This window comes from Oncorhynchus mykiss, chromosome 1 (genome assembly GCF_013265735.2).
Source record: "Oncorhynchus mykiss isolate Arlee chromosome 1, USDA_OmykA_1.1, whole genome shotgun sequence".
NCBI lineage: Eukaryota > Metazoa > Chordata > Actinopteri > Salmoniformes > Salmonidae > Oncorhynchus > Oncorhynchus mykiss.
In genome coordinates, this window is record NC_048565.1 from 1,509,231 (window position 1) to 1,533,386 (window position 24,156).

Here is a 24,156-nt window from a genome sequence, read left to right on the forward strand (position 1 = left end):
TTTTGTGTGAAATGGAATCTGTGGTATTTTCTCTCCTGTTCCTAAATGTGTTGATCAGATACAGCGGCAAGAAAAGGTATGTGAACCCTTTGGAATCACCTGGATTTCTGCTGAAATTGGTCACTTAACATTTGATCTGATCTTCATCTAGGTCAGAACAATAGACAAACACAGTGTGCTTAAGCTAATAACACACCAACAATTATATGTTCATGTCTTTACTGAACACACCGTGTAAACATTCACAGTGCAGGGTGGGAGAAGTATGTGAACCCTTGGATTTAATAACTGGTTGACCCTCCTTCTTAATCTTAGATCTCTTTTTGTTCGATGGATGGCTCACATCAGGCAGTGCTTCTTGTGAATAGCCAACTCAGGTCAGCTCTAACCAACATCTCCAATCTCGTCTCAATGACTGGACTCCAGGTTAGCGGACTCCTGACTCCAATTAGCTTTTGGAGAAGTCATTAGCCTAGGGGGGTTCACATACTTTTCCCAACCTACACTGTGAATGTTTAAATTATGTATTCAATATAGACGAGAAATACAATTTGTGTGTTATTAATTTAAGCACACTGTGTGTCTGTTGTGACTTAGATGGTCAGATCACATTTTATGTCAAATGTATGCAGAAATCCAGGTTCTTCCAAATGGTTCACATACTTTTCTTCCAATGTAGATGTCTCCCTTCACATCCCTGTCAGTTACAAGTCACCACAATGATTTTTACAATGTTTCCGCCAAAGACACAGGATGTTGTTCAAATGGTCCATAGGGTGCTGGTCTTAAGTAGCGCACTATATAGGGAATAAGGCTCTGGTCTAAAGTAGTGCACTATATAGGGAATAGGGCTCTGGTCTTAAGTAGCGCACTATATAGGGAATAAGGCTCTGGTCTAAAGTAGTGCACTATATAGGGAATAGGGCTCTGGTCTAAAGTAGTGCACTATATAGGGAATAGGGCTCTGGTCTAAAGTAGTGCACTATATAGGGAATAGGGCTCTGGTCTAAAGTAGTGCACTATATAGGGAATAGGGCTCTAGTCTAAAGTAGTGCACTATATAGGGAATAGGGCTCTGGTCTAAAGTAGTGCACTATATAGGGAATAGGGCTCTGGTCTAAAGTAGTGCACTATATAGGGAATAGGGCTCTGGTCTAAAGTAGTGCACTATATAGGGAATAGGGCTCTAGTCTAAAGTAGTGCACTATATAGGGAATAGGGCTCTGGTCTAAAGTAGTGCACTATATAGGGAATAGGGCTCTGGTCTAAAGTAGTGCACTATATAGGGAATAGGGCTCTGGTCTAAAGTAGTGCACTATATAGGGAATAGGGCTCTGGTCTAAAGTAGTGCACTATATAGGGAATAGGGCCCTGGTCTAAAGTAGTGCACTATATAGGGAATAGGGCTCTGGTCTAAAGTAGTGCACTATGTAGGGAATAGGGCTCTGGTCTAAAGTAGTGCACTACATAGGGAATAGGGCTCTGGTCTAAAGTAGTGCACTATATAGGAAATAGGGCGCTGGTCCTAAGTAGTGCACTATATAGGGAAAAGGGCTCTGGTCCTAAGTAGTGCACTATATAGGGAATAGGGCTCTGGTCCTAAGTAGTGCACTATGTAAGGAATAGTGCTCTGGTCCTAAATAGTGCACTATATAGGGAATAGGGCTCCATTTGGAACACATCCTCAGACTCTGTAATCTGTCCTGCTCTTGTTGTTGTCTCCCTCCAAAAGACGTCTTTGTCTGTAACAGAATCTCTTCCGTCTTTAGGTCCTGATCCCCGTCTCGCTGTTCGTGTCCATAGAGATTGTGAAGATCTGTCAGGTGTATTTCATCCATCAGGACCAAGACCTGTACGATGAGGAGACTGACTCTCATCTGCAGTGTAGAGCTCTGAACATCACCGAAGACCTTGGGCAGATGCAGTACATCTTCTCTGACAAGACCGGAACACTCACAGAGAACAAGATGGTGTTCAGGAGATGTACGGTGGCCGGGGTGGAGTATAGTCACGATGCCAACGGTGAGACCATACTGTGGGGTTACGGTGAGACTGTAGGGTTACGGTGAGACTGTGGGGTTACGGTGAGACTGTGGGGTTACGGTGAGACTGTGGGGTTACGGTGAGACTGTGGGGTTACGGTGAGACTGTGGGGTTACGGTGAGACTGTAGGGTTACGGTGAGACTGTAGGCTTACGGTGAGACTGTAGGGTTACGGTGAGACTGTGGGGTTACGGTGAGACTGTAGGGTTACGGTGAGACTGTGGGGTTATGGTGAGACTGTGGGGTTACGGTGAGACTGTGGGGTTACGGTGAGACTGTGGGGTTACGGTGAGACTGTGGGGTTACGGTGAGACTGTGGGGTTACGGTGAGACTGTGGGGTTACGGTGAGACTGTAGGGTTACGGTGAGACTGTAGGGTTACGGTGAGACTGTAGGGTTACGGTGAGACTGTAGGGTTACGGTGAGACTGTAGGGTTACGGTGAGACTGTACTGTAGGGTTACGGTGAGACTGTGGGGTTACGGTGAGACTGTGGGGTTACGGTGAGACTGTGGGGTTACGGTGAGACTGTGGGGTTACGGTGAGACTGTGGGGTTACGGTGAGACTGTGGGGTTACGGTGAGACTGTGGGGTTACGGTGAGACTGTGGGGTTACGGTGAGACTGTGGGGTTACGGTGAGACTGTGGGGTTACGGTGAGACTGTAGGGTTACGGTGAGACTGTAGGGTTACGGTGAGACTGTAGGGTTACGGTGAGACTGTACTGTAGGGTTACGGTGAGACTGTGGGGTTACGGTGAGACTGTGGGGTTACGGTGAGACTGTGGGGTTACGGTGAGACTGTGGGGTTACGGTGAGACTGTAGGGTTACGGTGAGACTGTAGGGTTACGGTGAGACTGTACTGTAGGGTTACGGTGAGACTGTACCGTAGGGTTACTGTGAGACTGTACTGTAGGGTTACGGTGAGACTGTACTGTAGGGTTACGGTGAGACTGTACTGTAGGGTTACGGTGAGACTGTACTGTAGGGTTACGGTGAGACTGTACTGTAGGGTTACGGTGAGACCGGACTGTAGGGTTACGGTGAGACCGGACTGTAGGGTTACTGTGAGACCGGAATGTAGGGTTAGAAGATAGTACTGTAGGGTTAGAAGATAGTACTGTAGGGTTACGGTGAGACCGTACTGTAGGGTTAGAATATAGTACTGTAGGGTTACGGTGAGACCGTACTGTAGGGTTAGAAGATAGTACTGTAGGGTTAAGGTGAGACAGTACTGTAGGGTTACGGTGAGACAGTACTGTAGGGTTACGGTGACACAGTACTGTAGGGTTACGGTGAGACAGTACTGTAGGGTTACGGTGAGACAGTACTGTAGGGTTACGGTGAGACCGTACTGTAGGGTTACGGTGAGCCGTACTGTAGGGTTACGGTGAGACCGTACTGTAGGGTTACGGTGAGACCGTACTGTAGGATTACGGTGAGACCGTACTGTAGGGTTAAAAGATAGTACTGTAGGGTTAGAAGATAGTACTGTAGGGTTACGGTGAGACCGTACTGTAGGGTTAGAAGATAGTACTGTAGGGTTAGAAGATAGTACTGTAGGGTTACGGTGAGACTGTACTGTAGGGTTAGAAGATAGTACTGTAGGGTTACGGTGAGACCGTACTGTAGGGTTAGAAGATAGTACTGTAGGGTTACGGTGAGACTACTGTAGGGTTAGAAGATAGTACTGTAGGGTTACGGTGAGATAGTACTGTAAGGTTACGGTGAGACCGTACTGTAGGGTTAGAAGATAGTACTGTAGGGTTACGGTTAGAAGATAGTACTGTAGGGTTACGGTGAGATAGTACTGTAGGGTTAGAAGATAGTACTGTAGGGTTACGGTGAGACTGTACTGTAGGGTTAGAAGATAGTACTGTAGGGTTAGAAGATAGTACTGTAGGGTTACGGTGAGACTGTACTGTAGGGTTACGGTGAGATGGTACTGTAGGGTTAGAAGATAGTACTGTAGGGTTACGGTGAGACTGTACTGTAGGGTTAGAAGATAGTACTGTAGGGTTACGGTGAGACCGTACTGTAGGGTTAGAAGATAGTACTGTAGGGTTACGGTGAGACTACTGTAGGGTTAGAAGATAGTACTGTAGGGTTACGGTGAGATAGTACTGTAAGGTTACGGTGAGACCGTACTGTAGGGTTAGAAGATAGTACTGTAGGGTTACGGTTAGAAGATAGTACTGTAGGGTTACGGTGAGATAGTACTGTAGGGTTAGAAGATAGTACTGTAGGGTTACGGTGAGACTGTACTGTAGGGTTAGAAGATAGTACTGTAGGGTTACGGTGAGACTGTACTGTAGGGTTACGGTGAGATGGTACTGTAGGGTTAGAAGATAGTACTGTAAGGTTACGGTGAGACCGTACTGTAGGGTTAGAAGATAGTACTGTAAGGTTACGGTGAGACTACTGTAGGGTTAGAAGATAGTACTGTAGGGTTACGGTGAGATAGTACTGTAAGGTTACGGTGAGACCGTACTGTAGGGTTAGAAGATAGTACTGTAGGGTTACGGTTAGAAGATAGTACTGTAGGGTTACGGTGAGATAGTACTGTAGGGTTAGAAGATAGTACTGTAGGGTTACGGTGAGACTGTACTGTAGGGTTAGAAGATAGTACTGTAGGGTTACGGTGAGACTGTACTGTAGGGTTACGGTGAGATGGTACTGTAGGGTTAGACGATAGTACTGTAGGGTTACGGTGAGACTGTACTGTAGGGTTAGAAGATAGTACTGTAGGGTTACGGTGAGACCGTACTGTAGGGTTAGAAGATAGTACTGTAGGGTTACGGTGAGACTACTGTAGGGTTAGAAGATAGTACTGTAGGGTTACGGTTAGAAGATAGTACTGTAGGGTTACGGTGAGATAGTACTGTAGGGTTAGAAGATAGTACTGTAGGGTTACGGTGAGACTGTACTGTAGGGTTAGAAGATAGTACTGTAAGGTTACGGTGAGACCGTACTGTAGGGTTACGGTGAGACTGTAGGGTTAGAAGATAGTACTGTAGGGTTACGGTGAGACTGTACTGTAGGGTTAGAAGATAGTACTGTAGGGTTACGGTGAGACTGTACTGTAGGGTTACGGTGAGATGGTACTGTAGGGTTAGAAGATAGTACTGTAAGGTTACGGTGAGACCGTACTGTAGGGTTAGAAGATAGTACTGTAAGGTTACGGTGAGACCGTACTGTAGGGTTACGGTGAGACTGTAGGGTTAGAAGATAGTACTGTAGGGTTACGGTGAGACGGTACTGTAGGGTTAGAAGATAGTACTGTAGGGTTACGGTGAGACCGTACTGTAGGGTTAGAAGATAGTACTGTAGGGTTACGGTGAGACTGTAGGGTTACGGTGAGACCGTACTGTAGGGTTAGAAGATAGTACTGTAGGGTTACGGTGAGACTGTAGGGTTAGAAGATAGTACTGTAGGGTTACGGTGAGACTGTACTGTAGGGTTAGAAGATAGTACTGTAGGGTTACGGTGAGACTGTACTGTAGGGTTACGGTGAGATGGTACTGTAGGGTTAGAAGATAGTACTGTAAGGTTACGGTGAGACCGTACTGTAGGGTTAGAAGATAGTACTGTAAGGTTACGGTGAGACCGTACTGTAGGGTTACGGTGAGACTGTAGGGTTAGAAGATAGTACTGTAGGGTTACGGTGAGACGGTACTGTAGGGTTAGAAGATAGTACTGTAGGGTTACGGTGAGACCGTACTGTAGGGTTAGAAGATAGTACTGTAGGGTTACGGTGAGACTGTAGGGTTACGGTGAGACCGTACTGTAGGGTTAGAAGATAGTACTGTAGGGTTACGGTGAGACTGTAGGGTTAGAAGATAGTACTGTAGGGTTACGGTGAGACCGTACTGTAGGGTTACGGTGAGACTGTAGGGTTAGAAGATAGTACTGTAGGGTTACGGTGAGACTGTACTGTAGGGTTACGGTGAGATGGTACTGTAGGGTTAGAAGATAGTACTGTAAGGTTACGGTGAGACCGTACTGTAGGGTTAGAATATAGTACTGTAGGGTTACGGTGAGACCGTACTATAGGGTTAGAAGATAGTACTGTAGGGTTACGGTGAGATAGTACTGTAAGGTTACGGTGAGACCGTACTGTAGGGTTAGAAGATAGTACTGTAGGGTTACGGTTAGAAGATAGTACTGTAGGGTTACGGTGAGATAGTACTGTAGGGTTAGAAGATAGTACTGTAGGGTTACGGTGAGACTGTACTGTAGGGTTAGAAGATAGTACTGTAGGGTTACGGTGAGACTGTACTGTAGGGTTACGGTGAGATGGTACTGTAGGGTTAGAAGATAGTACTGTAGGGTTACGGTGAGACTGTACTGTAGGGTTAGAAGATAGTACTGTAGGGTTACGGTGAGACCGTACTGTAGGGTTAGAAGATAGTACTGTAGGGTTACGGTGAGACTACTGTAGGGTTAGAAGATAGTACTGTAGGGTTACGGTTAGAAGATAGTACTGTAGGGTTACGGTGAGATAGTACTGTAGGGTTAGAAGATAGTACTGTAGGGTTACGGTGAGACTGTACTGTAGGGTTAGAAGATAGTACTGTAAGGTTACGGTGAGACCGTACTGTAGGGTTACGGTGAGACTGTAGGGTTAGAAGATAGTACTGTAGGGTTACGGTGAGACTGTACTGTAGGGTTAGAAGATAGTACTGTAGGGTTACGGTGAGACTGTACTGTAGGGTTACGGTGAGATGGTACTGTAGGGTTAGAAGATAGTACTGTAAGGTTACGGTGAGACCGTACTGTAGGGTTAGAAGATAGTACTGTAAGGTTACGGTGAGACCGTACTGTAGGGTTACGGTGAGACTGTAGGGTTAGAAGATAGTACTGTAGGGTTACGGTGAGACGGTACTGTAGGGTTAGAAGATAGTACTGTAGGGTTACGGTGAGACCTTACTGTAGGGTTAGAAGATAGTACTGTAGGGTTACGGTGAGACTGTAGGGTTACGGTGAGACCGTACTGTAGGGTTAGAAGATAGTACTGTAGGGTTACGGTGAGACTGTAGGGTTAGAAGATAGTACTGTAGGGTTACGGTGAGACTGTACTGTAGGGTTAGAAGATAGTACTGTAGGGTTACGGTGAGACTGTACTGTAGGGTTACGGTGAGATGGTACTGTAGGGTTAGAAGATAGTACTGTAAGGTTACGGTGAGACCGTACTGTAGGGTTAGAAGATAGTACTGTAAGGTTACGGTGAGACCGTACTGTAGGGTTACGGTGAGACTGTAGGGTTAGAAGATAGTACTGTAGGGTTACGGTGAGACGGTACTGTAGGGTTAGAAGATAGTACTGTAGGGTTACGGTGAGACCGTACTGTAGGGTTAGAAGATAGTACTGTAGGGTTACGGTGAGACTGTAGGGTTACGGTGAGACCGTACTGTAGGGTTAGAAGATAGTACTGTAGGGTTACGGTGAGACTGTAGGGTTAGAAGATAGTACTGTAGGGTTACGGTGAGACCGTACTGTAGGGTTACGGTGAGACTGTAGGGTTAGAAGATAGTACTGTAGGGTTACGGTGAGACTGTACTGTAGGGTTACGGTGAGATGGTACTGTAGGGTTAGAAGATAGTACTGTAAGGTTACGGTGAGACCGTACTGTAGGGTTAGAATATAGTACTGTAGGGTTACGGTGAGACAGTACTATAGGGTTAGAAGATAGTACTGTAGGGTTACGGTGAGACTGTACTGTAGGGTTACGGTGAGACGGTACTGTAGGGTTAGAAGATAGTACTGTAGGGTTACGGTGAGACGGTACTGTAGGGTTAGAAGATAGTACTGTAGGGTTACGGTGAGACTGTACTGTAGGGTTAGAAGATAGTACTGTAGGGTTACGGTGAGACGGTACTGTAGGGTTAGAAGATAGTACTGTAGGGTTACGGTGAGACGGTACTGTAGGGTTAGAAGATATTACTGTAGGGTTAGAAGATAGTACTGTAGGGTTAGAATATAGTACTGTAGGGTTAGAAGATAGTACTGTAGGGTTACGGTGAGACGGTACTGTAGGGTTAGAAGATGGTACTGTAGGGTTAGAAGATAGTACTGTAGGGTTAGAAGATAGTACTGTAGGGTTACGGTGAGACTGTAGGGTTAGAAGATAGTACTGTAGGGTTACGGTGAGACTGTAGGGTTAGAAGATAGTACTGTAGGGTTACGGTGAGACTGTAGGGTTAGAAGATAGTACTGTAGGGTTACGGTGAGACTGTACTGTAGGGTTAGAAGATAGTACTGTAGGGTTACGGTGAGACTTTACTGTAGGGTTACGGTGAGACTGTAGGGTTACGGTGAGACTGTAGGGTTAGAAGATAGTACTGTAGGGTTACGGTGAGACTGTAGGGTTAGAAGATAGTACTGTAGGGTTAGAAGATAGTACTGTAGGGTTACGGTGAGACCGTACTGTAGGGTTACGGTGAGACTGTAGGGTTAGAAGATAGTACTGTAGGGTTACGGTGAGACTGTAGGGTTAGAAGATAGTACTGTAGGGTTAGCAGATAGTACTATAGGGTTACGGTGAGACTGTACTGTAGGGTTACGGTGAGATGGTACTGTAGGGTTAGAAGATAGTACTGTAAGGTTACGGTGAGACCGTACTGTAGGGTTAGAATATAGTACTGTAGGGTTACGGTGACACCGTACTATAGGGTTAGAAGATAGTACTGTAGGGTTACGGTGAGACTGTACTGTAGGGTTACGGTGAGACGGTACTGTAGGGTTAGAAGATAGTACTGTAGGGTTAGAACAAAGTACTGTAGGGTTACGGTTAGAAGATAGTACTGTAAGGTTACGGTGAGACCGTACTGTAGGGTTAGAAGATAGTACTGTAGGGTTACGGTGAGACTGTACTGTAGGGTTACGGTGAGACCGTACTGTAGGGTTAGAAGATAGTACTGTAGGGTTACGGTGAGACTATACTGTAGGGTTACGGTGAGACGGTACTGTAGGGTTAGAAGATAGTACTGTAGGGTTACGGTTAGAAGATAGTACTGTAGGGTTACGGTGAGATAGTACTGTAAGGTTACGGTGAGACCGTACTGTAGGGTTAGAAGATAGTACTGTAGGGTTACGGTTAGAAGATAGTACTGTAGGGTTACGGTGAGATAGTACTGTAGGGTTACGGTGAGACTGTACTGTAGGGTTAGAAGATAGTACTGTAAGGTTACGGTGAGACCGTACTGTAGGGTTAGAAGATAGTACTGTAAGGTTACGGTGAGACCGTACTGTAGGGTTACGGTGAGACTATGGTTAGAAGATAGTACTGTAGGGTTACGGTGAGACGGTACTGTAGGGTTAGAAGATAGTACTGTAGGGTTACGGTGAGACCGTACTGTATGGTTAGAATATAGTACTGTAGGGTTACGGTGAGACCGTACTGTATGGTTAGAAGATAGTACTGTAGGGTTACGGTGAGACCGTACTGTAGGGTTAGAAGATAGTACTCCCACGACGTGAACAGTGAGGGAGGCCTGGGGTGTATTCATTAGACACTAAACAGAATGAAACAGGGTGGGACTAACTGCAAAAAAAAGTAAACGTGTTACGTTGCGTGACCTAATGAATATAACCCATCTCACACTGCAGTCTGCTAGATCACACTGTTGTTGTTTATCTAGGATTGAGGAAGTTTGGATTCTAGTAACAGCTTTGTATTATAATATTCTGTGTTTTCTGTCCTCCCCAGCGAGGCGTCTGGCCATGTACCAGGACCTGGTGGACTCAGAGGAGGAGGACTGTACGTCCCACAGTGGCACCTTGCCCAGACGGGACAGCGTCACCAGCAACCAGAGTGCTGCCAAGGTGGTGCTGCGCTCCCAGAGCACCAAGTCCCACCGCAGGACTGGCAGCCGGGCCGAAGCCAAGAGGGCCAGCATCCTGTCCAAACACACTGCATTCAGCAGCCCCATGGTACTTACTAAAACACACTGCATTCAGCAGCCCCATGGTACTTACTACAACACACTGCATTCAGCAGCCCCATGGTACTTACTACAACACACTGCATTCAGCAGCCCCATGGTCCTTACTACAACACACTGCATTCAGCAGCCCCATGGTACTTACTACAACACACTGCATTCAGCAGCCCCATGGTACTTACTAAAACACACTGCATTCAGCAGCCCCATGGTACTTACTACAACACACTGCATTCAGCAGCCCCATGGTACTTACTACAACACACTGCATTCAGCAGCCCCATGGTACTTACTACAACACACAGCATTCAGCAGCCCCATGGTACTTACTACAACACACTGCATTCAGCAGCCCCATGGTACTTACTACAACACACTGCATTCAGCAGCCCCATGGTCCTTACTACAACACACTGCATTCAGCAGCCCCATGGTACTTACTACAACACACTGCATTCAGCAGCCCCATGGTACTTACTACAACACACTGCATTCAGCAGCCCCATGGTACTTACTACAACACACTGCATTCAGCAGCCCCATGGTACTTACTACAACACACGCATTCAGCAGCCCCATGGTCCTTACTACTCCATTATTACTCAACACACTGAATTCAGCAGCCCCATGGTACTTACTACAACACACTGCATTCAGCAGCCCCATGGTCCTTACTACAACACACTGCATTCAGCAGCCCCATGGTCCTTACTACTCCATTATTACTCAACACACTGCATTCAGCAGCCCCATGGTCCTTACTACAACACACGCATTCAGCAGCCCCATGGTCCTTACTACTCCATTATTACTCAACACACTGCATTCAGCAGCCCCATGGTACTTACTACCACACACTGCATTCAGCAGCCCCATGGTACTTACTACAACACACAGCATTCAGCAGCCCCATGGTCCTTACTACAACACACTGCATTCAGCAGCCCCATGGTACTTACTACAACACACTGCATTCAGCAGCCCCATGGTCCTTACTACAACACACTGCATTCAGCAGCCCCATGGTCCTTACTACAACACACTGCATTCAGCAGCCCCATGGTCCTTACTACAACACACGCATTCAGCAGCCCCATGGTACTTACTACAACACACTGCATTCAGCAGCCCCATGGTACTTACTACAACACACTGCATTCAGCAGCCCCATGGTCCTTACTACAACACACTGCATTCAGCAGCCCCATGGTCCTTACTACAACACACGCATTCAGCAGCCCCATGGTCCTTACTACCACACACTGCATTCAGCAGCCCCATGGTACTTACTACAACACACAGCATTCAGCAGCCCCATGGTCCTTACTACAACACACTGCATTCAGCAGCCCCATGGTACTTACTACAACACACGCATTCAGCAGCCCCATGGTACTTACTACAACACACTGCATTCAGCAGCCCCATGGTACTTACTACAACACACTGCATTCAGCAGCCCCATGGTCCTTACTACAACACACGCATTCAGCAGCCCCATGGTACTTACTACAACACACTGCATTCAGCAGCCCCATGGTACTTACTACAACACACTGCATTCAGCAGCCCCATGGTACTTACTACAACACACTGCATTCAGCAGCCCCATGGTCCTTACTACAACACACTGCATTCAGCAGCCCCATGGTACTTACTACAACACACTGCATTCAGCAGCCCCATGGTACTTACTACAACACACTGCATTCAGCAGCCCCATGGTACTTACTACAACACACTGCATTCAGCAGCCCCATGGTACTTACTACAACACACTGCATTCAGCAGCCCCATGGTCCTTACTACAACACACTGCATTCAGCAGCCCCATGGTCCTTACTACTCCATTATTACTCAACACACTGCATTCAGCAGCCCCATGGTACTTACTACAACACACTGCATTCAGCAGCCCCATGGTACTTACTACAACACACTGCATTCAGCAGCCCCATGGTACTTACTACAACACACTGCATTCAGCAGCCCCATGGTACTTACTACAACACACTGCATTCAGCAGCCCCATGGTACTTACTAAAACACACTGCTCAGAGCTGTGTCTATCAGCTACAGCAGGGGAATTCCAATCTTACTCTACGAGGTTCAGAGTACTGCTGTTTTTGTTTTTTTTACCTGACCATTTATTGCACTCACCTGGTGTCCCAGGTCTAAATCAGTCCCTGAATGGGGGGTGGGGGGGGGGGAGAAGCAGTGGAACTGGCTTGGAAGGTCCATAGTTGAGTTTGAGGTGATCTAAAGTATGACCGTAGGGCAGCAGGTAGCCAAGAGGTTGGAGAGGGCATCATGTTGGAGAGGGCATCATGTTGGAGAGGGCAGCAGCATGTTGGAGAGGGCAGCATGTTGGAGAGGGCGGCAGCATGTTGGAGAGGGCGGCAGCATGTTGGAGAGGGCGGCAGCATGTTGGAGAGGGCGGCAGCATGTTGGAGAGGGCGGCAGCATGTTGGAGAGGGCGGCAGCATGTTGGAGAGGGCGGCAGCATGTTGGAGAGGGCGGCAGCATGTTGGAGAGGGCGGCAGCATTTTGGAGAGGGCAGCATGTTGGAGAGGGCGGCAGCATTTTGGAGAGGGCGGCAGCATGTTGGAGAGGGCGGCAGCATGTTGGAGAGGGCGGCAGCATTTTGGAGAGGGCGGCAGCATTTTGGAGAGGGCGGCAGCATTTTGGAGAGGGCAGCATGTTGGAGAGGGCGGCAGCATGTTGGAGAGGGCGGCAGCATGTTGGAGAGGGCGGCAGCATGTTGGAGAGGGCGGCAGCATGTTGGAGAGGGCGGCAGCATGTTGGAGAGGGCGGCAGCATGTTGGAGAGGGCGGCAGCATGTTGGAGAGGGCGGCAGCATTTTGGAGAGGGCGGCAGCATGTTGGAGAGGGCGGCAGCATTTTGGAGAGGGCGGCAGCATGTTGGAGAGGGCGGCAGCATGTTGGAGAGGGCGGCAGCATGTTGGAGAGGGCGGCAGCATGTTGGAGAGGGCGGCAGCATGTTGGAGAGGGCGGCAGCATGTTGGAGAGGGCGGCAGCATGTTGGAGAGGGCGGCAGCATTTTGGAGAGGGCGGCAGCATGTTGGAGAGGGCGGCAGCATTTTGGAGAGGGCGGCAGCATGTTGGAGAGGGCGGCAGCATGTTGGAGAGGGCGGCAGCATGTTGGAGAGGGCGGCAGCATGTTGGAGAGGGCGGCAGCATGTTGGAGAGGGCGGCAGCATGTTGGAGAGGGCGGCAGCATGTTGGAGAGGGTTGTTTGTTACAAGTCAGACGAGTCAAATCTGGTGGGAATCTAATTATCCTAGATGCCTTTTTCTTCCGTTGTTCCCTTGAAGAAGGCATAGCTGATCCTGGGCTATGTTTCTGTGTGTAGGTTTCTCGTGGTGGGTTAAATGCAAAAAAAATACAAATTTCCATGACCTGAAAATGACAAAAAACATTCTTCTGAACCTACTCTCTCTCTTCAACAGGAGAAGGACATCACCCCTGACCCTCAGCTCCTGGAGAAAGTCAACCACTGCAGCAGCCAGATGACCTTCAAGAGGTTCCACAGCCAGTCCCTCTCTCAGCTGCCCTCTGACCTCACGGACATCATCGACTTCTTCATCGCCCTCACCATCTGTAACACAGTGGTGGTGTCATCACCCAATCAGCCACGGCAGAAGGTAGGCACTGAGTGTACAAAACATTAGGAACACCTTGCTGATATAGAGTGTATCCCCCTTTTGCCCTCAGAACAGCCTCAATTCGACAGGGCATAAGACTCTACAAGGTGTAGAAAGCGTTCCATAGCGCCACCCGCGGGTAGATTTAGGTATTGGTGGGTAAGAATGTCTTTCACCATCCACGTTTGCAGGGCTCTACAGTACTATAGATCCACGTCTGCAGGGCTCTACAGTACTATAGATCCACGTCTGCAGGGCTCTACAGTACTATAGATCCACGTCTGCAGGGCTCTACAGTACTATAGATCCACGTCTGCAGGGCTCTACAGTACTATAGATCCACGTCTGCAGGGCTCTACAGTACTATAGATCCACGTCTGCAGGGCTCTACAGTGCTATAGATCCACGTCTGCAGGGCTCTACAGTACTATAGATCCACGTTTGCAGGGCTCTACAGTACTATAGATCCACGTCTGCAGGGCTCTACAGTACTATAGATCCACGTCTGCAGGGCTCTACAGTACTATAGATCCACGTCTGCAGGGCTCTACAGTACTATAGATCCACGTCTGCAGGGCTCTACAGTACTATAGATCCACGTTTGCAGGGCTCTACAGTACTATAGATCCACGTCTGCAGGGCTCTACAGTACTATAGATCCACGTCTGCAGGGCTCTACAGTACTATAGATCCACGTCTGCAGGGCTCTACAGTACTATAGATCCACGTCTGCAGGGCTCTACAGTACTATAGATCCACGTCTGCAGGGCTCTACAGTACTATAGATCCACGTCTGCAGGGCTCTACAGTACTATAGATCCACGTCTGCAGGGCTCTACAGTACTATAGATCCACGTCTGCAGGGCTCTACAGTACTATAGATCCACGTCTGCAGGGCTCTACAGTACTATAGATCCACGTTTGCAGGGCTCTACAGTACTATAGATCCACGTCTGCAGGGCTCTACAGTACTATAGATCCACGTCTGCAGGGCTCTACAGTACTATAGATCCACGTCTGCAGGGCTCTATAGTACTATAGATCCACGTCTGCAGGGCTCTACAGTACTATAGATCCACGTTTGCAGGGCTCTACAGTACTATAGATCCACATCTGCAGGGCTCTACAGTACTATAGATCCACGTTTGCAGGGCTCTACAGTACTATAGATCCACGTCTGCAGGGCTCTACAGTACTATAGATCCACGTCTGCAGGGCTCTACAGTACTATAGATCCACGTCTGCAGGGCTCTACAGTACTATAGATCCACGTCTGCAGGGCTCTACAGTGCTATAGATCCACGTCTGCAGTGCTCTACAGTACTATAGATCCACGTTTGCAGGGCTCTACAGTACTATAGATCCACGTCTGCAGGGCTCTACAGTACTATAGATCCACGTTTGCAGGGCTCTACAGTACTATAGATCCACGTCTGCAGGGCTCTACAGTACTATAGATCCACGTCTGCAGGGCTCTACAGTACTATAGATCCACGTCTGCAGGGCTCTACAGTACTATAGATCCACGTCTGCAGGGCTCTACAGTACTATAGATCCATGTTTGCAGGGCTCTACAGTACTATAGATCCACGTCTGCAGGGCTCTACAGTACTATAGATCCACGTCTGCAGGGCTCTACAGTACTATAGATCCACGTTTGCAGGGCTCTACAGTACTATAGATCCACGTCTGCAGGGCTCTACAGTACTATAGATCCACGTCTGCAGGGCTCTACAGTACTATAGATCCACGTCTGCAGGGCTCTACAGTACTATAGATCCACGTCTGCAGGGCTCTACAGTACTATAGATCCACGTCTGCAGGGCTCTACAGTACTATAGATCCACGTTTGCAGGGCTCTACAGTACTATAGATCCACGTCTGCAGGGCTCTACATTGCTATAGATCCACGTCTGCAGGGCTCTACAGTGCTATAGATCCACGTCTGCAGGGCTCTACAGTACTATAGATCCACGTCTGCAGGGCTCTACAGTACTATAGATCCACGTCTGCAGGGCTCTACAGTACTATAGATCCACGTCTGCAGGGCTCTACAGTACTATAGATCCACGTCTGCAGGGCTCTACAGTACTATAGATCCACGTCTGCAGGGCTCTACAGTACTATAGATCCACGTCTGCAGGGCTCTACAGTACTATAGATCCACGTCTGCAGGGCTCTACAGTACTATAGATCCACGTCTGCAGGGCTCTACAAAAAAGTTGTCAAAAGTAAAGTATGAGCATATGAGCGAGTTTTATGCTTTATTTCTGTTTTGTTTCATAGCTGCTAATCGCACAAAGGAATACACAGCAACAGCTTTGCACTGATAGATCCATGTTTGGAGGCGCTGGCAACAGGCATAAGCAGTATTCCACAATACTACTTATTAATACATGATGAAATCCAGCAGTATTCCACATTACTACTTATTAATAATACATAATGAAATCCAGCAGTATTCCACAATACTACTTATTAATACATGATGAAATCCAGCAGTATTCCACATTACTACTTATTAATACATGATGAAATCCAGCAGTATTCCACATTACTACTTATTAATGCATGATGAAATCCAGCAGTATTCCACATTACTACTTATTAATAATACATGATGAAATCCAGCAGTATTCCACATTACTACTTATTAATACATGATGAAATCCAGCAGTATTCCACATTACTACTTATTAATACATGATGAAATCCAGCAGTATTCCACATTACTACTTATTAATAATACATAATGAAATCCAGCAGTATTCCACATTACTACTTATTAATACATGATGAAATCCAGCAGTATTCCACAATACTACTTATTAATACATGATGAAATCCAGCAGTATTCCACAATACTACTTATTAATACATGATGAAATCCAGCAGTATTCCACATTACTACTTATTAATAATACATAATGAAATCCAGCAGTATTCCACAATACTACTTATTAATAATACATAATGAAATCCAGCAGTATTCCACAATACTACTTATTAATAATACATAATGAAATCCAGCAGTATTCCACATTACTACTTATTAATAATACATAATGAAATCCAGCAGTATTCCACATTACTACTTATTAATAATACATTATGAAATCCAGCAGTATTCCACATTACTACTTATTAATAATACATAATGAAATCCAGCAGTATTCCACATTGCTACTTATTATTAATACATGATGAAATCCAGCAGTATTCCACAATACTACTTATTAATAATACATAATGAAATCCAGCAGTATTCCACATTACTACTTATTAATAATACATAATGAAATCCAGCAGTATTCCACATTACTACTTATTAATAATACATAATGAAATCCAGCAGTATTCCACATTACTACTTATTAATAATACATAATGAAATCCAGCAGTATTCCACATTACTACTTATTAATAATACATAATGAAATCCAGCAGTATTCCACATTACTACTTATTAATAATACATAATGAAATCCAGCAGTATTCCACATTACTACTTATTAATAATACATAATGAAATCCAGCAGTATTCCACATTGCTACTTATTATTAATACATGATGAAATCCAGCAGTATTCCACATTACTACTTATTAATAATACATAATGAAATCCAGCAGTATTCCACATTACTACTTATTATTAATACATGATGAAATCCAGCAGTATTCCACAATACTACTTATTAATAATACATGATGAAATCCAGCAGTATTCCACAATACTACTTATTAATAATACATAATGAAATCCAGCAGTATTCCACAATACTACTTATTAATAATACATAATGAAATCCAGCAGTATTCCACAATACTACTTATTAATAATACATGATGAAATCCAGCAGTATTCCACATTACTACTTATTAATAATACATAATGAAATCCAGCAGTATTCCACATTACTACTTATTAATAATACATAATGAAATCCAGCAGTATTCCACATTACTACTTATTAATAATACATTATGAAATCCAGCAGTATTCCACATTACTACTTATTAATACATGATGAAATCCACTACGTGATGATCTGTATGTCATTGTGTCAGTCAGGGGACAACACTACATAATGATCTGTATGTCGTTGTGTCAGTCAGGGGACAGACAACACTACATAATGATCTGTATGTCATTGGGTCAGTCAGGGGACAGACAACACTACATAATGATCTGTATGTCATTGGGTCAGTCAGGGGACAGACAACACTACATAATGATCTGTATGTCGTTGTGTCAGTCAGGGGACAGACAACACTACATAATGATCTGTATGTCATTGGGTCAGTCAGGGGACAGACAACACTACATAATGATCTGTATGTCATTGGGTCAGTCAGGGGACAGACAACACTACATAATGATCTGTATGTCATTGGGTCAGTCAGGGGACAGACAACACTACATAATGATCTGTATGTCAGTCAGGAGACAACACTACATAATGATCTGTATGTCATTGTGTCAGTCAGGGGACAACACTACATAAGGATCTGTATGTCAGTCAGGGGACAACACTACATAAGGATCTGTATGTCAGTCAGGGGACAACACTACATAAGGATCTGTATGTCAGTCAGGGGACAACACTACATAAGGATCTGTATGTCAGTCAGGAGACAACACTACAAAATGATCTGTATGTCAGTCAGGAGACAACACTACATAATGATCTGTATGTCAGTCAGGGGACAACACTACAAAATGATCTGTATGTCAGTCAGGGGACAACACTACATAATGATCTGTATTTCATGATGAATGAAACATTTACTCTTCAGTTAACACACACCACTCTGTCTATCCCACAAAAACACACATGCCTCTCTCTTCATTCCCCCCACACACACACACCTCTCTCTTCATTCCCCCCACACACACACACCTCTCTCTTCATTCCCCCCACACACACACACCTCTCTCTTCATTCCCCCCCCCCACACACACACCTCTCTCTTCATCCCCCCCCCCCCCACACACACCTCCCTCTTCATTCCCCCCCACACACACCTCTCTCTTCATTCCCCCCCCACACACACACCTCCCTCTTCATTCCCCCCCACACACACAACTCTCTCTTCATTCCCCCCCACACACACACCTCTCTCTTCATTCCCCCCCACACACACACCTCTCTCTTCATTCCCCCCCACACACACACCTCTCTCTTCATTCCCCCCCACACACACACCTCTCTCTTCATTCCCCCCCACACACACACCTCTCTCTTCATTCCCCCCCACACACACACCTCTCTCTTCATTCCCCCCCACACACACACCTCTCTCTTCATTCCCCCCCACACACACACCTCTCTCTTCACTCCCCCCCACACACACACCTCTCTCTTCATTCCCCCCCACACACACACCTCTCTCTTCATTCCCCCCCACACACACACCTCTCTCTTCATTCCCCCCCACACACACACCTCTCTCTTCATTCCCCCCCACACACACACCTCTCTCTTCATTCCCCCCCACACACACACATCTCTCTTCATTCCCCCCACAAACACACACACTGCTCCCTTCCCGTCACATCTAGACATGGATATGTAGAATAGTCACATCTAGACATGGAAATGTAAATCAGTAGAATAGTCACATCTAGACATGGAGATGTAGAATAGTCACATCTAGTCATGGAGATGTAAATCAGTAGAATAGTCACATCTAGACATGGAGATGTAGAATAGTCACATCTAGTCATGGAAATGTAGAATAGTCACATCTAGTCATGGAAATGTAGAATAGTCACATCTAGTCATGGAGATGTAAATCAGTAGAATAGTCACATCTAGTCATGGAGATGTAAATCAGTAGAATAGTCACATCTAGACATGGAGATGTAGAATAGTCACATCTAGACATGGAGATGTAAATCAGTAGAATAGTCACATCTAGTCATGGAGATGTAGAATAGTCACATCTAGTCATGGAGATGTAGAATAGTCACATCTAGTCATGGAGATGTAGAATAGTCACATCTAGTCATGGAGATGTAGAATAGTCACATCTAGTCATGGAGATGTAAATCAGTAGAATAGTCACATCTAGACATGGAGATGTAGAATAGTCACATCTAGACATGGAGATGTAGAATAGTCACATCTAGTCATGGAGATGTAAATCAGTAGAATAGTCACATCTAGACATGGATATGTAGAATAGTCACATCTAGACATGGAGATGTAAATCAGTAGAATAGTCACATCTAGACATGGAGATGTAGAATAGTCACATCTAGACATGGAGATATAGAATAGTCACATCTAGACATGGAGATGTAGAATAGTCACATCTAGTCATGGAGATGTAAATCAGTAGAATGGTCACATCTAGACATGGAGATGTAGAATAGTCACATCTAGACATGGAGATATAGAATAGTCACATCTAGACATGGAGATGTAGAATAGTCACATCTAGTCATGGAGATGTAAATCAGTAGAATAGTCACATCTAGACATGGAGATGTAGAATAGTCACATCTAGACATGGAGATGTAAATCAGTAGAATAGTCACATCTAGTCATGGAGATGTAGAATAGTCACATCTAGACATGGAGATATAGAATAGTCACATCTAGTCATGGAGATGTAGAATAGTCACATCTAGACATGGAGATGTAGAATAGTCACATCTAGACATGGAGATGTAGAATAGTCACATCTAGACATGGAGATGTAGAATAGTCACATCTAGACATGGAGATGTAGAATAGTCACATCTAGTCATGGAGATGTAGAATAGTCACATCTAGTCATGGAGATGTAGAATAGTCACATCTAGTCATGGAGATGTAGAATAGTCACATCTAGTCATGGAGATGTAGAATAGTCACATCTAGTCATGGAGATGTAGAATAGTCACATCTAGTCATGGAGATGTAGAATAGTCACATCTAGTCATGGAGATGTAGAATAGTCACATCTAGTCATGGAGATGTAAATCAGTAGAATAGTCACATCTAGTTATGGAGATGTAGAATAGTCACATCTAGTCATGGAGATGTAGAATAGTCACATCTAGACATGGAGATATAGAATAGTCACATCTAGTCATGGAGATGTAGAATAGTCACATCTAGACATGGAGATGTAGAATAGTCACATCTAGACATGGAGATGTAGAATAGTCACATCTAGTCATGGAGATGTAAATCAGTAGAATAGTCACATCTAGACATGGAGATGTAGAATAGTCACATCTAGTCATGGAAATGTAGAATAGTCACATCTAGTCATGGAGATGTAGAATAGTCACATCTAGTCATGGAGATGTAGAATAGTCACATCTAGTCATGGAGATGTAGAATAGTCACATCTAGTCATGGAGATGTAGAATAGTCACATCTAGTCATGGAGATGTAGAATAGTCACATCTAGTCATGGAGATGTAGAATAGTCACATCTAGTCATGGAGATGTAGAATAGTCACATCTAGTCATGGAGATGTAGAATAGTCACATCTAGTCATGGAGATGTAAATCAGTAGAATAGTCACATCTAGTCATGGAGATGTAGAATAGTCACATCTAGTCATGGAGATGTAGAATAGTCACATCTAGACATGGAGATGTAGAATAGTCACATCTAGTCATGGAGATGTAAATCAGTAGAATAGTCACATCTAGTCATGGAGATGTAAATCAGTAGAATAGTCACATCTAGTCATGGAGATGTAAATCAGTAGAATAGTCACATCTAGACATGGAGATGTAGATTAGTCACATCTAGTCATGGAGATGTAGAATAGTCACATCTAGTCATGGAGATGTAGAATAGTCACATCTAGTCATGGAGATGTAGAATAGTCACATCTAGTCATGGAGATGTAAATCAGTAGAATAGTCACATTTAGTCATGGAGATATCGAATGGTCACATCTTAGATCGAGAGCCATTTCACTTTCCTACTGTTTCTCGTTTGTTTCCCTTGTCCTTTAGTAACGGTCTTATTCACACAATGCTCTTGTGCCTCAGCCAGGCCATCAGGGTTTTATGCCAGACTGTATACCTAAGAGTAGGCCGTATCTGTGGCCAGATGCCTGGTGCTGTCCCTCAGCACCCGAGGGAGACGGATTAGCGAGAGGGAGACATGTCTCTCTCCCTCCGGTGTGGATGAGATTTGAGCTAATGTTTCCAACCCTCTGTCCCTCTCTCTCAGGTGCGGATGAGGTTTGGTCTAATGTTTCCAACCCTCTGTCCCTCTGTCTCAGGTGCAGATGAGGTTTGGGCTAATGTTTCCAACCCTCTGTCCCTCTCTCTCAGGTGCGGATGAGGTTTGGTCTAATGTTTCCAACCCTCTGTCCCTCTGTCTCAGGTGCAGATGAGGTTTGGGCTAATGTTTCCAACCCTCTGTCCCTCTCTCTCTCAGGTGCGGATGAGGTTTGGGCTGAAGTCCCCAGTGAAGACTATCGAGGACTTCATCAAGCGCTTTACCTCTAGCCGTCTCACCTCCAACTCCAACAGTAGCAGCTCTTCCAGCCTCAACCGCTCCTCCCACCGTGAATGTTCCAGTGTCCTCTCCTCCCCCTCAGCCGAGAGCACCCTGACTAAATTAGATGAGGAGCATCACCTTGGAGGTTCGGTGGGTTTGGAACATGCCTTCTCCCCCGTCCCTCCTCACACTACCGAGGGAGAGCCCGGGGCCCTAGAGGAAGGAGAGCTCCGCTACGAGGCAGAGTCACCTGACGAGGCTGCCCTGGTGTATGCGGCGCGTGCCTACAAGTGTTCTCTGGTTGGCCGGCTACCTGATCAGGTGACGGTGGAGCTACCTGACCTGGGGAAGCTAAGCTTTGAGCTGCTCCACACTCTGGGGTTTGACTCCACCAGAAAGAGGATGTCTGTGGTGGTGAGACACCCGCTAACAGATCAGATCACCGTCTACACTAAAGGAGCTGACTCTGTCATCATGGACCTCATCACACTGCCATCTACAGGTAGGAGGACCTCACAGCAGGCCAGGGGATGGGTGGTAGGGGGACTGGTCACTATGATGCATGACTTTATTAGGTAGAATCTCACCTACAGTGCCTTCAGAAAGTAATCATACCCCTTGACCTATTCCACATTTTGTTGTTATACAGCCTGAATTGAAAACAACTTGTCACCATCTGCACACCTCATAATGACAAAGTTTAAACATGTTTTTAGAATATTATATTATATAGAGTAGAATATTTAAGTATTCACGCACCTGGGTCAATACTTTGTAGAAGCACCTTTGGTAGCGATTACAGCTGTCTTTCTGGGTAAGTCACTTAAGAGTTTTGCACACCTGGATTGTACAATATTTGATAATTATTCTTTCCAAAACGTATTCTTGCTCTGTCATATTGGTTGCCGATCATTGCTAGGCAACCATTGTAAAGTCTTGCCGTAGATTTAAATCAAAACTGTAGCTCGGCCACTCAGGAATATTCACTGTCTTCTTGTTTAGCAACTCCAGTGTAGATTTGGCCTTGTGTTTTAGGTTTTTGTCCTGCTGAAAGGTGAATTCATCTCCCAGTGTCTGCTGGAAAGCAGACTGAAAAAGGTTTTCCTCTAGGATTTTGCCTGTGCTTACCTCCATTCTGTCCAGGGGTGGTACTGAGGAGATACAGTTGAAGTCAGAAGTTTATATGCACTTAGGTTGGAGTCATTAAAACTCGTTTTTCAACCACTCCACAAATTTCTTGTCAACCTCTCTGCGATATGTGCGATGCTAGCGTCCCACCTCGCCAACAGCCAGTGAAAGTGCAGGGCGCCAAATTCAAAACAGCAAAAATCTCATAATTACAATTCCTCAAGCATACAAGTATCTTACACCATTTTAAAGATACAATTCTCGTTAATCCAACCACAGTGTCTGATTTCAAAAAGGATTTACAGCGAAAGCACCACAAATGATTGTTAGGTCACCACCAAGTCACAGAAAAATCCAGCCATTTTTCCAGCCAAAGAGAGGAGTCACAAAAAGCACAAATAGAGATAAAATTAATCACTAACCTTTAATGATCTTCACCGGATGACACTCATAGGACTTCATGTTACACAATACATGTATGTTTTGTTCGCTAAAGTGCATATTTTTACATTGGCCTGTTACGTTCAGTAGTTCTAAAACATTGATTTTGCAGAGAGCTACATCAAGTTACAGAAAAAGCAAACCATGCAATAATCTGAGTACAGCTTTCAGACAACAAGCAGACAAAAAGATACCTGCCATATTGGGTGGTCAACATTACTCAGAAATAGCATTATAAATATTCACTTACCTTTGATCTTCATCAGAATGCACTTCCAGGAATCCCAATTCCACCATAAATGTTTGATTTGTTCGATAATGTCCATCATTATGTCCAAATAGCCTCTCTTGTTAGGGCGTTTGGTAAATAAATCCAAATGTGCGTTCATGTCCAGCCAACGAAAAGTTCAAAAAGTTATATTACAGGTCGTAGAAACATGCCAAACTAAGTATAGAATCAATCTTTAGGATGTTTTTA

The 24,156-nt window shown here is 45.3% G+C and overlaps 1 protein-coding gene across 2 annotated transcripts in view; it reads left to right on the forward strand.

Annotated features, from left to right (window-relative positions):
* The window catches only part of atp10a (ATPase phospholipid transporting 10A), a 136,553-nt gene that overhangs the window by 49,164 nt on the left and 63,233 nt on the right, over positions 1-24,156 (forward strand). For both annotated transcript variants that reach the window (XM_036978985.1, XM_036978913.1), the window contains exons 7-10: positions 1,770-2,022; positions 9,750-9,973; positions 13,454-13,648; positions 22,047-22,611. In XM_036978985.1, the coding sequence (XP_036834880.1) occupies positions 1,770-2,022; positions 9,750-9,973; positions 13,454-13,648; positions 22,047-22,611 (1,237 nt within the window). The remainder of the gene's footprint in view (positions 1-1,769; positions 2,023-9,749; positions 9,974-13,453; positions 13,649-22,046; positions 22,612-24,156) is intronic.